The sequence below is a fragment of the Fistularia commersonii genome, chromosome 27, assembly GCF_037954325.1.
Source record: "Fistularia commersonii isolate RoL2024-O1a breed Wild chromosome 27, RoL_Fcom_v1.0, whole genome shotgun sequence".
In the NCBI taxonomy this organism is placed as follows: Eukaryota; Metazoa; Chordata; class Actinopteri; order Syngnathiformes; family Fistulariidae; genus Fistularia; species Fistularia commersonii.
The window spans coordinates 14,118,613-14,133,116 of NC_141310.1; the positions used below are offsets into that span (position 1 = coordinate 14,118,613).

The 14,504-nt window shown below is 50.1% G+C and overlaps 1 protein-coding gene across 1 annotated transcript in view; it reads right to left on the minus strand.

Moving 5' to 3' along the window:
• Positions 1-825: 825 nt before the first annotated feature.
• ntrk3b (neurotrophic tyrosine kinase, receptor, type 3b) overlaps positions 826-14,504 on the minus strand; it is a 100,990-nt gene continuing 87,311 nt past the window's right edge. The window contains exons 12-16 of the mRNA XM_086174709.1: positions 13,274-13,404; positions 11,253-11,425; positions 8,477-8,720; positions 3,037-3,195; positions 826-1,599 (exon numbers count right to left, since the gene is read on the minus strand). Of these exons, the coding sequence (XP_086030835.1) occupies positions 1,414-1,599; positions 3,037-3,195; positions 8,477-8,720; positions 11,253-11,425; positions 13,274-13,404 (893 nt within the window). The 3' untranslated portion in view covers positions 826-1,413. The remainder of the gene's footprint in view (positions 1,600-3,036; positions 3,196-8,476; positions 8,721-11,252; positions 11,426-13,273; positions 13,405-14,504) is intronic.

Here is a 14,504-nt window from a genome sequence, read left to right on the forward strand (position 1 = left end):
GCGGCTTCACACCACAAAGCCTTGAAACGACAGCCTGAGTGTGTGCGTGTGTGTGTGTGTGTGTGTGTGTGTGTGTGTGTGTGTGTGTGTGTGTGTGTGACGGGGTGGGGGGGTTGACATACTGACACCATAAAAGAAGCAAATGAACCAGAAAGCGAATAAAAGGGTTTCATCACCTCTTTGGAGAAATTTTCGACCCCCTTGCTCTGGAACGCCCCGTTAATGCCCCCCTGCCCCTCCATTGCCCCCCCCCCTTCCATTGCCCCCCCCACCCTTCCATTGCCCCCCCCCCCGCCCTCCTGCTCTTCCAGGTGTGAGATCCTTCAGCTGGTTTCCCCTTGACACCAGGATGAGATCAAACACCACGAGCTGAGATCAAATACCATTAAAAAAGCAAAATGTAAAAAAAAAAAATAAAGGTTAAGAAAAAGTGTAACATGAAGAATAATAGGATAAAAGATACGCAAATAAAATACAATAAAAATATAAATTAAAAGGTGATAAAATAAAATGGAAATAAAATAAATTGAGAAAAAATGAAATAAAATCACTCAATACAATAAGACAAAAGTGAAAGCAAAATATTTTAAAAAAGAAATGAAATCTAAAATATCCATAATATATAAAGGGAACAGTAAAATCAAAATAATAAATAATAAAAAACAAAATCCAATAAACATTTCAGAATAAAATGTCAACAAAATAAAAACAGGATGAAATAAGATCTGAAATAAAAATAAAAGGAAATTTCAACCGAACAAAACACAACGAAATCAAAGAAAATAAGTTAACATTATCGGAACACGTAGAACTTTACAATATTTACAACCTTTTTTTTTCCTTTTTTTTTTTCTTTTTCTTTTTTAAATTAAAATAGATTTGTCAGGCGGGTTCCTCCGGCGGAGAACGCCGTTCCCGGTCCGAGATGTTCCGTGATGTTCCCCGGAGGTCGGCCTCCCTCCCCGTCCTCCGGTCCCGTCGGAGCTCCTCCAGAACCGCAAAAGAAATAAATATCAAATATATGTCCTATTTCTTCAGGTGTCTGTGGAAGCAGAAGCAGCTTCCGTCCCTTCCAGACCTTCACCGTCCACCCGCCGCAGGTCGGAGTCGTGTTTCTCCGGGAAGGAGGACGGATGGAGAAGAACCGAGGTCCTCCGTCAAACTGTACACGTACGTGCACATCCGCGGCGCACGTACGTGTACGGTGAAAGCGCACGTACGTGTACTGCGGATGTCTCCTGGGGGCGTGTCCTCCGGTCCGCTCCGTCCTCCCGGTCCAAAGTGTTGCAGGCACTTGAAGTCCTTCCAAAGTTGCCGGTGTTGTGGTTCCTCCAGGCTGGTCCTGGTGCAGCCCCTTCCTGCTTCCTGCTTCCTGTTTCCTGCCTCCTACTTCCTGTTCCCTCCCTCGCTCCACTAGCCCAGGATGTCCAGGTAGACGGGCGTGGCTTTCCCCATGGCGAAGAGAACCTTCTGGATGTCCTTAATGTTCAGTCGCTGTTGGGGCTCCCTCTGCCAGCAGCCCAGCATGATGTCGTAGACCTCCTTGGGGCAGATCCGGGGCCTCTCCAGGACCCGACCCTGGGTTATGCACTCGATCACCTGCAAGGGGAACGGCAGGAAACCGAGGAGGTCAGGTTCTGCAAGAGGCCCAGAGTCACCGAGTGCACCAACTGGGTGATCTTGATCTGCTGCGAGGCCTTCACACAGCTTCAAGGCGAGGGGGGCGGAGCCAATCAGCTGAGAGGCGGAGCTTAAGCGGACCGGACGGCTGTCAATCATCCTTTCATTCACACCTACGGACGATGTCGTCTTCCATGAACCCGCAAACTGTTCTTTGGACTTAAGAGACAGAGGGTTGAGAGTACCCACATAGGAGAACATGGTGGGAAAGAACCTGATCAGATGTTCCCACACAACTACCAGTTTATCTTTAACACTAAGGAACACTGAGGAACAACAAGGGACATCTGAAGAACACTTAGAAACACTGGAGAATAATATTGATATCTGGAGAACATCAAGGATCACCACTGAGGAACACTAAGGATATCTGGAGAACATCAAGGACCTATGGAGAACACTAGGGAACAATGGAGAACACTAAGAAACACTGAAGAACAACAAGGAACACTGAAGAACACTATGGATATCTGGAGAACACTAAGGAACACTAAAGAATACTAAGGCTATCTGGAGAACAAGGACCACTTCAGAACATTGAAGGCCGATGAAGAACACTCAGGAATACTTGGTAACACTAGGGAACTCTAAAGATATCGAGAGAACATCAAGGACCACTGAGGAACACTAAGGATATCTGGAGAACACCAAGGACCACTGGAGAACATTAAGGAACGCAAGGGAACAATGGAGAACACTTGGGAAAACTAGGGAATGCTGAGGAACACTAAGGAACATGAAGGAATGCCTGGGAACACAAGAGAACACTGAGCCGTCTGTGGAGTTTCTGAGTCATTCAGGTCATGGTACAATCTTGTCGTAGCAACTGGACAACTGAAGAAATTCAAGACCAGTTGCCAGGACAATATTTCCACAAGTAGGGAGCACTGCGCTGAAGAACACGAAGAATACTTTACATTGCATTAAAGTACAATCATTTGCAGATGCTTTTATCCACAGCGACTTACAAGAAGTGCAATTCAGTCACCGAAGATCAGAAGTACCAGTAGTCGGTGGTCAAAAGCGTCCACTCGACCAAATCTCAGAACCACATGCAACATGTAACAATTACTAAGTAACACCTAGTAACACTGTTTGTCTTTTGGATCTTCTGGACCCGGAAGATCCACATGACTCCTGGAACCCCCATCTCCTCTGGGTGGAAGGAGGCGGGGCCACCTTGAGGGTCACCTGACTCACCCTTCATCGAGATAGCTTTTTGAGGGTCCGTGGTGCACCTCGTCATCCGAGCCCACTGGCACCACCACATAGACCAGGATGAACGCTCCCACGCCTGGCAGTGGTTACCTTTCAATCCCATGTTCCAGAGATGTTCTCCGGGTTCTTGGTTCTTACCTCGTTGTTCCCCAGCTGGAACCAAGGCTGCTTCCCGTAGGTGAAGATCTCCCACAGGATGACGCCGAAGCTCCAGACGTCGCTCTCCGTGGAGAACTTCCTGTAGATGATGCTCTCTGGGGGCATCCAGCGGACGGGCAGCATGGTGTGACCTCCGACCTGAGGGGGGGGAAAGGGGTCAGTGAGGGGGTCGCCTGCTAATCCGGCGAGCATCGGCGGCGCCTCCACCGGGGAACATCTGAAAGGCATGAAGGGAAGTTCTGTAGGTTCCACAGTGAACGGGGGTGTATAAATAGAACCTCCCCACTAATCCTGGGATTGATTTCAAAGCAGGGATTGAACGGCTGGAGAAGAACTCCTCCGTGGCCCCGGAGGACCACAGGACCTCTGAATGACACGGCGCTTCTTCTCAACAAAGGCTTCCTGCAGAACTCGCCACATTCATGAGGAAGAGGCGGGGAGGAGGTGCAGCTCTTCAACGTCTTCATCTGCAGCAGGACGGGAAGCCGAGCTGCGCCCGCCGGCGATCAATCAGTCCACGGGACGATCGGCCGTCGATCGTCTGACGCCCCGCCTCCATTAGCCGGCGCCATTTTACATTTGTTTAATTGAAAATCTATTTCACATCCATCCGTCCGTCCTGTCAGCCAAGCTCTTCATCATGGGGGCGGAGACCAATGCTACCGTGGGAGGGTGCTAATGGCTAAAAGCTATCAGCTGACAGCGCCGCGGTCATGTGACCTCTTTGTCCTGCAGCTCCTTCGGCTGCCTGGAGTCACTTGATTATTTGATGTTTTTCATGATTGGGGTTCTTTCTATCTTTCCTTCCTGCCAGAGGTCAAAGCCCCACTGAAACAAACTGGCCTAAGAGTTATTGTTACCGTCTCCATGAAGACAGGAATTAATAACACAATCCCTTTCATTCGTTCCTGAACTCCATCAGTGGTCTCCCCGATCCACAGGGAGCTCCTCCTCCAGTGGACTTCAGTGACCAGATCGACCGTGGTCGCCTGGAAGAGGTAGAGGGGTTTTCTTAGCCACTACCATCCCAGGAAAATGTCACCTGGAAGAGCCAGCAGTGCTCTAGGGGGGCAGTTACATTTGTATGGGTCCTGACAACTATCTGGAAACATACTCTACTTGTAGCCAACTAGCCAACCAACTAGCCCCACTGCACCACCCAGCAGCACTTAGCCCAATGTTCAATGTAGCCCCACAGCACCTCCTTTCTCCATAGCACCATGTAGCCCCACAGCACCATGAGGCCTCACAGCATCCCCTTACCCCACAGCATCACCTAGCTCCATAGCACTATGTAGTCCCATAGCACCATGTTGCCCCATAGCACCACGTAGTCCCATAGCACCATGTAGTCCCATAGCACCATGTAGTCCCATAGCATCATGTAGTCCCATAGCATCATGTAGCCCCATAGCACCATGTAGTCCCATAGCACCATGTAGTCCCATAGCACCATGTAGTCCCATAGCACCATGTAGTCCCATAGCATCATGTAGTCCCATAGCATCATGTAGCCCCACAGAACCTCCTTAACCCATTGCATCATGTTTCCCCACAGCACCACCTTGCCCCATAGCACCATGTTGTCCCATAGCATCATGTAGCCCCACAGCATCTCCTAACCCCACAGCACCATGTAGACCCCCAGCCTGGACCCGCCCTCCTCCCTCTGGTACATTTCAAGGTCCGTGGGCTGAATTACAGAAAAAACCATTTTGTCAGATTGCAGTTCTGAATAAAGTGTCTCCTTGCTTTCCAGGAAGCGTCACCGGAGAAGGAGCTCTTTGGAGTTATCTGTTGTTTGACTTCTTGGACCCTCCACTTTCATTTAATGGAGGTTAAAATGTTTGTTAACCCCTTCATAAACGGGCTGTTAAATAACCAATTTGCTAATTCCTGATTCCTGTTTTATGTGAAAATATGAGAAGAATCAAGCAGAGCCGGTGGACTGAAGGTGAACCCTGAGACACCAGGCCTTCACAGGGACCTCTGCGTAATTACTATCTTATTACATAATCACTGAAGACATTCACAGTTTGAAGAGGAAGACTGACAAATACACACACACACACACACACACACACACACACACACACACACACACACACACCTCCTAATATACGTTTGTATTTGTATGGATTCATTTTAATGTAATGAATTCATTTTCACATCTCAACTGAGGAAAATGCATTTGTAACACACACACACATATATACATATATCTGTATATGTGTGTGAGTGTGTGTGTGTGTGTGTGTGTATGTGTGTTCTCTCTGCACACCGCTGCTATGGAGAAGCTCTCAGCAAGAAGGAAAGTTTCCAGGGCTCCGTCAATCGTCAATATTTCTGCATGCAGGCAGCAAGCACACACACACACACACACACACACACACACACACACACACACACACACACACACACACACACACACACACACACAGGGTTATTTTAAAATATAATATATACAAATCAATTCTCTAGTTTCTGGCTAATCCAATGTACATGTTTGGGAGAGCCCCCCCTCCTCCCCACACACAGCTACAGGATGTGTATGCATATGTGTGTGTGTGTGTGTGTGTGTGTGTGTGTGTGTGTGCAGCCAGAGTGTATAAAGCAGTTCTATAAATTATTCAGGAGGCTAAACTTCCTGCGTCTGGGAGGTGGGAGGCCACACATCGTGGGATAAGTTCCCTCAAGATACAAACACACACACACACACACACACACACACACACACACACACACAAATGCCCGTCGGCAGCAGGCAGACAGATTGGTGACACTCTTCATTCCTGTTTTTGTTTTTTCTTCTAATTTGTATTGAGTCAGCGGTGTTCATGCACACGTACACACACACAAACACGCACAAACACACACACACACACACATACACACACACACACACACACACACACACACACACACACAAGCTAATCTTACAGCAAGTTTAAAACCCACTGGAGAGTAAAGAGAATATACAGAAAATGCTAAAATGAAGCCCCAGGAATTCTGAGTGAATGAATTAATGAATGAATAAATGAATGAATGAAAATCCCTCCAGGGATTCCACTTGTCAATATAATTATTGATTTTGTCATTGTTGTCACTATTATTGTAGATTCAGTCAATGTAGTTGTGGTTATACAAGAAGCAGTAGCGACCAATACCTGCTGGCAGCGGCACGAAGGAGAAGTAAAACAAAAAGAAATACATGATAATAATTATGATAATAATAATAATGATAATAATAATAATGACAATAATAATTCTCCCCAAAGGGAATAACCAAAAGGAAAATATTAATAATGATAATAAAGAAACTGCATTAGAACAGTAACAGACCCTGAACCATTTTTAAATTACATTTACTTCTGTGTTTTTTAGTCTGAAACACAGATGTCCTGCTGTGATAACTAATCTCAACACACGCACACACACACACACACACACACACACACACACACACACACAGACCCTCACCTAAAATACTTGTGTTTCCTAACAAACCGACAGATGGAGGATGAGGTGAGCGCCAAAGGCATTGCGTTGAAAACTCCCCATGAAGTTTGTTGTTGCGGTGTGTGTGTGTGTGCGCGCCCCTCCCGCCTCTGTCACGCTGAGCGCCACGTGCACCTCCAGCGCCGTGCACAGCCCGGCTGAGAAAGACAAGGTGGACCCGCGGCGGCCGTCACCCCTCAAATATCTCAGCGTGAAGCCGAAACGAAGCGGCGGCGGCGGCTAATCGTCTTAGGATGGTGGCGGGGACACGAATCAGAAGCTCGGGAAACAAAACCTCGGGGGGCTCGGCTCCCATAAACCCCCCCCCGGGGGGGGCTTGGGCTAACAACGGCCACCGGCACAGAAACGTAAACAAAGAGAGGAGGGAAGCGGTGGAAGCCACGCTCTCCTGCCAACAGGCCTGATGCGCTAAAGCTAAGGATGCTAAAATCTGTCTTTCGGCGAAAAGCTACTAAAATGATCAAGTTTTTAATACCTTCTTTTAAATGTGTAAACTCCCAGCAGCCTTTCCCCTCACTCAGGCTGCAGCTAGCTTTAGCACGCTAGCTAGCACGAGTGCATTAAGCTAAGGCACTGGCCTTACAAAGATAATACTAATGTTAGAACGTTAGCTATGCTTTCTTAGCGTGCCGCTAAATCCTCCGAGCCGTCTTTCCCGCCTGCACAATCTCATTTCCCTCCGCCGCCGCCGTCTCGCCGGGATCAGATGGAGATTTGAGGGTTCCCCGACTGCGAGCGCAGCGGCGGCTCCGTCAGGCAGCGACCTTCTGGATTCACCGCCGGCGGCCTGAGGTTCCTCTGCAGGACGCGACCCTGGGGCCGCATCCCGCCGTTTCACCGCTCATCCCTTTCATTCATTGGTCAGCCTGCAAACGGAACCCGGAGCTCTGCGGCCAATCGGGCGGCTGGAGGAGAGAGGCGGGGCTCCACCGGTCAGCTGTCAATCACAGGACCACATGTAGAGACATCAACCTCCACCAGGAGCAGAACCCAGAAGCCTCCTGGCAGGAGTGACAGCCGTCACCATCTATTTCCTGGGATTCAATTTGTTTTCATCAATTATTGTGTTTATCCAAGGACTTCTAGTGAGATGTTTGAGAAGATCTATGGACTCAGTGAGAGGACATGGAGCTAGTAGGTGTGAGAGAGGAGGATGCAGAGAGCAAGTGAGATGGTTGGATGGTGAGATGGATAGACGATTGATGGTTAGATGGTTGATAGTTAGATGGTTGGATGGAGAAGATGGATTTGCTGTGGAGACCCTGAAGTAAAAGCCCAAAGGAAAAGAAGAAGACTTCTATTTATACTTCTCTTATTTCTTTTTTTTCATATTGTATTGATATTTCTTTATAAATATTTTATAATTATATATATATATATATAATTATAGTATGTATATGTGTGTTTATATATGAACATACACAAAAGAAAAAAGGATTCATTGCATGTATATATATTCTTATTTATATACATATGCGTGTATGTGTGTGTGTGTGTGTGTGTGTGTGAGTGAGTGTGTGTGTGACAACACACATTATATTGAATGTATACATATAAAATTCTGCACATAAGGTTCTTTGCTTTCTGAATGTAGTATTTTCCCTGTGAAGGTTATTATGGTCTGGCGGGGCTTCACTCCTTCTCTATATGTATGAATCATGGAGGTCATCATCCAGAACATGGCCTGAACAAGACCAGCAGATCCTGGAAACATCCCATAATAGCCGTTTCAACTCGGATACAATCTGAGGACTGGCGTACGTTTCTACGGCAACCGAGCTGGACGGCCCAGGGGCCGGTTCTCCACGGTCCCCCTGCCAACCTCCAGCTTTGGGTTCCATCCCCAGCGCTCGCTAGCTGACGGGCGGCGGCGGCGGCGGCGGCGGCGGCGTGCTCTCACCCTGTAGTAGTCGCTGCTGTAGATGTCCCTGGACATGCCGAAGTCTCCGATCTTCACCAGGAGGCCGTTGCCCACCAGGCAGTTGCGGGTGGCCAGGTCTCTGTGGACGAAGTGCTGCGAGGACAGGTAGACCATCCCCGAGGAGATCTGCGTGGCGATGTGCAGCATCTGGGACAGACCCAGCTCGCCGTTGGACTGCAGCGGCTGGCCGTCCACCAGGATCATGGCGTCCGGCCCGTGGGCTCTGCGGGAGAGAACGCCGCCGTTAGCGGAACACCGTTAGCAGGACGCTGCTAGCGGAACACCACAAGCAGAACACCGTTAGCGGGACGCTGCGAGCAGGATGCCGTCACAGAACACCAAGAAGGTTACAGGTGTCTCTGGCGCGAGCAACCTGGAGCTCTAGCATGTTCTTCGTGGCCCAGGAGGACCATGTGACCTCCAAGTACAGCCGACCTCTCTTAGCATCAGCAGACATACCGACACCTCCAACCCTTTCACCCTCATTCATACCTACAGTCTTCAGCAGACTGGTTTTGGGCTGTGGGAGCAGAAGACGGAGAGCCTGGAGAACCCAGGTAGGAGAACATGGAGAACCCAACCTCCATCAGAAAAAGGAACCTTCATCAGCTTTCTGACTTTTTGGACTTTAATTGTTTGAATATTAAAATGTCTCAATGTGTTTGGCACACTAAAGAGTCTTGTTGAGAACATTAAGACTCCAGAAGGTTCTCCTTTCCTTCCTCCTCTGCAGCAAAATCTCTCGTCGGACACCACCGGTTTTCATCACCGGACATCACCAGAGTTTTCCCCTTGACACTGATAGCCCCGCCCCCTGCGTCAGGCCCCGCCCCCTGCGCCAGGCCCCGCCCCCTGTGTCAGGCCCCGCCCCCACCCTCCATCCTGGTTTCATCCTTCCAGTGTCTCCTTGTTCCTCCCAGGAGGTCAATAAAAACACCCCTCCATTTTTTCTGCCACAGAAACCTCAATTAATGTCTTCATCTACATCCTGGCTTCATCCACATGACCTGCTCCGCCTCCACACACACACACACACACACACACACACACATACACACACACACACACACACATCCTTTCCAGGTGATCAGGACTAATGAGAGCAGCGGGGGGGGTGACAGGCTCCGCCTCCAGCCCCTCCCCATCCGCCACATGGTTTCACTTTCCCGGTCACATGTCCTCCACCAGCCGCCCCTGAGGACCAATCACAGCCCTGAAGAGCCACCAGGAGCTTCTGGAACATTGAGGGGGGGGGGGGCTTTCACACACAAATACATCCACTCATTCATTCATTAGGAGCTCAGCTTTCATTCATTCACTCATTCATTCATTATCAGGGTAAAAAAATACATTCATTCATTCATTCATTCTTTCATTCATTCACTGGGACCAGATATACATTCATTTGTTAGGAGACCTAATGTCATACACTCATTCATTCATTCCAGGGAAGAAGAAATACATTCATTCATTCATTCATTAGGATGCAGAATGACTTTCACTCATTCATTCAGAAGGACAATTTAATTCATTCATTCATGACCTGGGAAACAGAAATTCATTCATTCGCAGACCAACTTTCATTCATTCATTTGTTGACTGAGACCAGAAAGATATTCATTCATTCATTCATTCATTCATAAGGACACCAACTTTCATTCATTCTTCCATTGGGACGAAAACATTCATCCATTCATTCATTCGACCCAGTTTCATTCACTGGGACACAGAAGTGTGTGAGCTCATTCATCCGTCCATTCATCTATTCATTCAGTGAGAAACAATTTATTCAAAAGCAAAACAAGATGTGAAATTGCCAGAAAACAAAATATAGGTCGCTCTGTGTGTGTGTGTGTTTGTGTGTGTGTGTTTGTGCGTGTGTGTGTGTGTGTGTGTGCACTTTATAGAGTGTGCATGTCTGAATTCTCTATGTGAGTGGGGCTGATGTGATAGTACGGTTCAACCTTCAGACACACACACACACACACACACACACACACACACACTCACACACACACTCAGGCCTCATCAGTTAAATGTGACCAAAAGGACCAGCGGACCGAAATCAGGCGCCGTCTTGCAGCGTGCATGAAAGAATTTCATCACTCGCGACATTACCTTTCATTTCAGGAATGATTTCCCAACAGAAAGTCATTCTCTCTCTCTCTCACACACACACACACACACACACACACACACACACACACACACACTGACACTCACAAAGTCACAATCACAATCACACAACTGTAACGCGTCATCTTCTTAACTATTACTCAGACTTCAAAAAGATAGGCCTTGCACACACACACACACACACACACACACACACACACACACACACACACACATATGCTATATAAAAGGCCTTTTCACACACAATTGTAACGGGCCATCTTCAAACTTCAAAAAGACAGACCAAACACCCGAACACACACACACACACACATGCACGCACACACACACACACACACATACACACACACACACACACACACACATACACACACTCACACACACACACACACACATACACACACTCACACACACACACACACACCCTGCTGTCAGCCCACTTGAAGTAGAAGCGGCCTCTGTGCCCTCCAGCTGCCTTATATTCCCTTGTTGCCACGTTCCTAAAGATGGAAGTGGAACCCTGGGAGATCCAAAGCTGGTCTCCAGGGTTCTCCAGGGTTCTCCTGCCCCCCCCCCCATACACACACACACACACACACACACACACACACACACTGACCTGAGGAACTTGTTGAGGTCCCCGTGCTTCATGTACTCAAAGACCATGATGAGGGGGTCTCCGTCCACACACACGCCGTAGAACTTGACGATGTGGTCGTGCTGCAGGTTGGTCAGAAGCTCCGCCTCCCGCTGGAAGTCCTTCCTGGCTGACAGGTTGGGGTCCTTCAGGGTCTGGAAGGCGGGGGGGGTTAGAAGGCGGCTCCTTGCTTATATTCTTGTGAGCGTCCCTCCGCAGAAGGTCTGCTCATCGGCAGCTCTGGACGTTCGTCTTTCAACCACTTCCTGTCGGCGTTTGTGATTTTGACATTTTCCGAAAAATATGAGAAAAGTAAAACCGATAAAATCCACGAGGTTGCTTATTATTCTAATTCTTATTACGATGGAAAATAGGACATCCGTGGGGTTTAATGGGAGGAAAGATGAAGTGTCTCCACCTTTCATCAGCGGGAGAACAAAGTGAGGAGGCCTCGCCGCCGCCGCCGCCATGGCGACAAAGACCTTGGAGGGGGGTAAAGCTCTGGAACGGGCAAAACGTCCATAAAGTTCTATCACCAAATCAAAGTGTCTCTTAAGGAGCCGAGTTCTGGGCGCTCCTCCAAGACAACACCTGCCAGCGCCTCCGCGCCGTAAACTGGCCCCCCCGCCGCCGTCCCGCCGACCTCTGAGCGCGCTCAGAGACGTTTCAATCTCGGCGGCGGCGGCGGAGACACGGCGGGTTTATATTTCATAAATAAAGCCGGGAGAGGGTGGGTAAATGTAGTAACATTAGCGGGGAGATAACGGGCGCCGCCGCGGGTCATAACTCCGCCCGTCAAGGTCCGCGCGCCGCCACGCTTTTCTTCTGACGCTAATTTTACTGCCGTTTGCTGAGTCTGCAAACCTCCAGACCCCCCCGCGCAGGCGCAGTGGTACGACCCGCCCGGGAAGCTGCCGGCACGCCGTCACCCTCGACCCGCACGGGAAACTCACTCCGGCTGCTTTTGCCGCTCAGAAAGTTTCACAGCATCGACGTCGGGGAGCTCAACACAAAACTGATGTATGTAGAAATAGTGTGTGTATGTATGTGTTTATTTGCACACACACACACACACACACGTATAAATATACGAGCATCTCCTCCTGCTAAAAGCCCGGCGTGCTCAGCTCCATCCTGGTATTTTTAGATGTGGCTGAAGATGTACAGGCGGGGATGAAGAAGGGATGTCCTGAAGAGGTGAGGAAGGATGAAGGGATGAAGACGGGGTGCACCAGCTCCGTGGCACCTCGCAAAAATCTCACCGAGCACTTTATATTTTGCTGCGTTGCTGAATTTTTCAACGTGCACTTTGAGGGGCGGCGGTGGCGTCCGGCCCGCCCTCTGCCCCCCCCTCCGTTCCACCGCCATGCTTTTTTTTTTTTTTTTTTATCACCAATTGCGTGCAGAATAAATAATGGATTGGAGGCGAGGCTCTGAAACCCCACGCCATCCTGGTGGCCTGAACCTCCCCGAGGACGTTTACGGAGGAACGAACTTCTCAAGACGGGTCACACGGCACCCGCCGCCTGGCTCTGATTGGACGGGGAAGCCTGTGTTCGGCTCTGGCGTCGGCCCGCTGCGATGGCGGCGGAGGGGCTCTCCAAGGAAACGCCCACACGTGGACGGATCGCCGACGATACCTGCGTTATTAGCTCGATGCTATCGTTGTTGCGGAACAAGCTAACGCCACAGATAGCGGCGGCTCCGTGCCGATTGGTTGTTTTCTCGCCTGTACAAACACTGTGAAACTACAACTGTGGACGGTTCACGAATGCTAACGGTAGCTAACTTTTGCATTTGAAAACCCAAGAACAATCGTGCGGCTCGGCCTCTCGGCTGCGTGAAGGTGTTTCTCGTCTTTTCCGCGATGGCGACCACGTTAAGGAGAGCGACGGAGGACCAGGTGAGGCGGGATCCGCGATGGACTGGACTCAAGTTCCAGTTCAGTTCCCGACTATCCTGGTGTCCCGTTGTCACGGCGACATGGCGGAGACCGCGCCTACCTTGACGGCCACCAGCATCTTGTCCTTGGTGGGGCTGAGGTTGTAGCACTCGGCCAGGAAGACCTTCCCGAAGGCGCCCTCGCCCAGCTCCCTCTTCAGGATGATGTCCCTCCGCTTGATGTGCTGGACCACTGAGGAGGAGGAGGGACGGACAGAAGGACGTCAGCGACCGTCCAGGACCCGCCGTCTGCAGAGAACCCGGGGCCGGAGGACCACAGAGTCGGGCCACTCTGGTGGACTTCCTGTTTGGTGACGCACGTTCACGCCGTTCTACCGGGGAACGCCGAGAACGTCGCCGCAGACCCAGAGCGGCAGTCCACGACGCAGACCGGGACCAGGGAAGAGGACCGGATAGAGTCTGAGGAGGAGGAGGTCCAACCGCCTCCATGACGGCAAAGAAACCAAGGACCAACAGACGTCAGCGTTAACTTTAACACCTTGGTCGCTTCATGCTAATGCAATACTTGCTATTAGCTTAGCCGCCAGCCACAGAACGAGAACGCGACAAGCGTCCTGGAGAACGAGGCGTTCACCGAAACCCGGGAATTCCCCGTTTTGTTTTCCTCGTTCGAGCAACTGTCTCTCTTTTCTCTCTCCGTCCGTTTATTTGTTGTCTTTCCTTTCCTGACCCGTGTCCTCGGGGGGGCGCTGGGCAAACACGGCAGCACAAATGTCAACCATAACTCAAATGTCACGTCGCAGGTCCTCCTGCTTCGCCGTCCACACACACCTTCGTCCTCCTGAGGTCGAAGACACACCTCTGGTCGGACCGGGGGGGCAATAAAGACAGATTTAGCGCTGTCGTGGAGTGAGGGGCCCACGGGGGGGGAATTGATTCGCCCGACAAACATCGGCTGCCTCCGGCGGAGGCCGTCCCGCTCCCAATAACAAGAGCGCTTCGGATTGGTCGGCGGCTCTGAGCGTCGCCATGACGACCGCCGCCATCCCCGATCCGCAGCGGCCGTTTTCGGTTCGGCGCTCGGGTCCCGCGAGGACCGCCTCACCCGGGGGGGCGACTTTAACGAAACAACCTCCGGCCCGTTCGTCATTTTCTCATTAATTATCTCGTTAATTAAAGCGTGGAGTCTGACGGTGCGTTCACTGACCGTGGGATGTCGGAGCGCTGAGTCATCGGGTGACAGGTTTACATCGTAAACACGTATCGCCATTTCTGGGTGGGCGGACGGGAAGGCGGGGGGTCCTAAAGTGTCTGAAGCAGAAATAAAGCCAA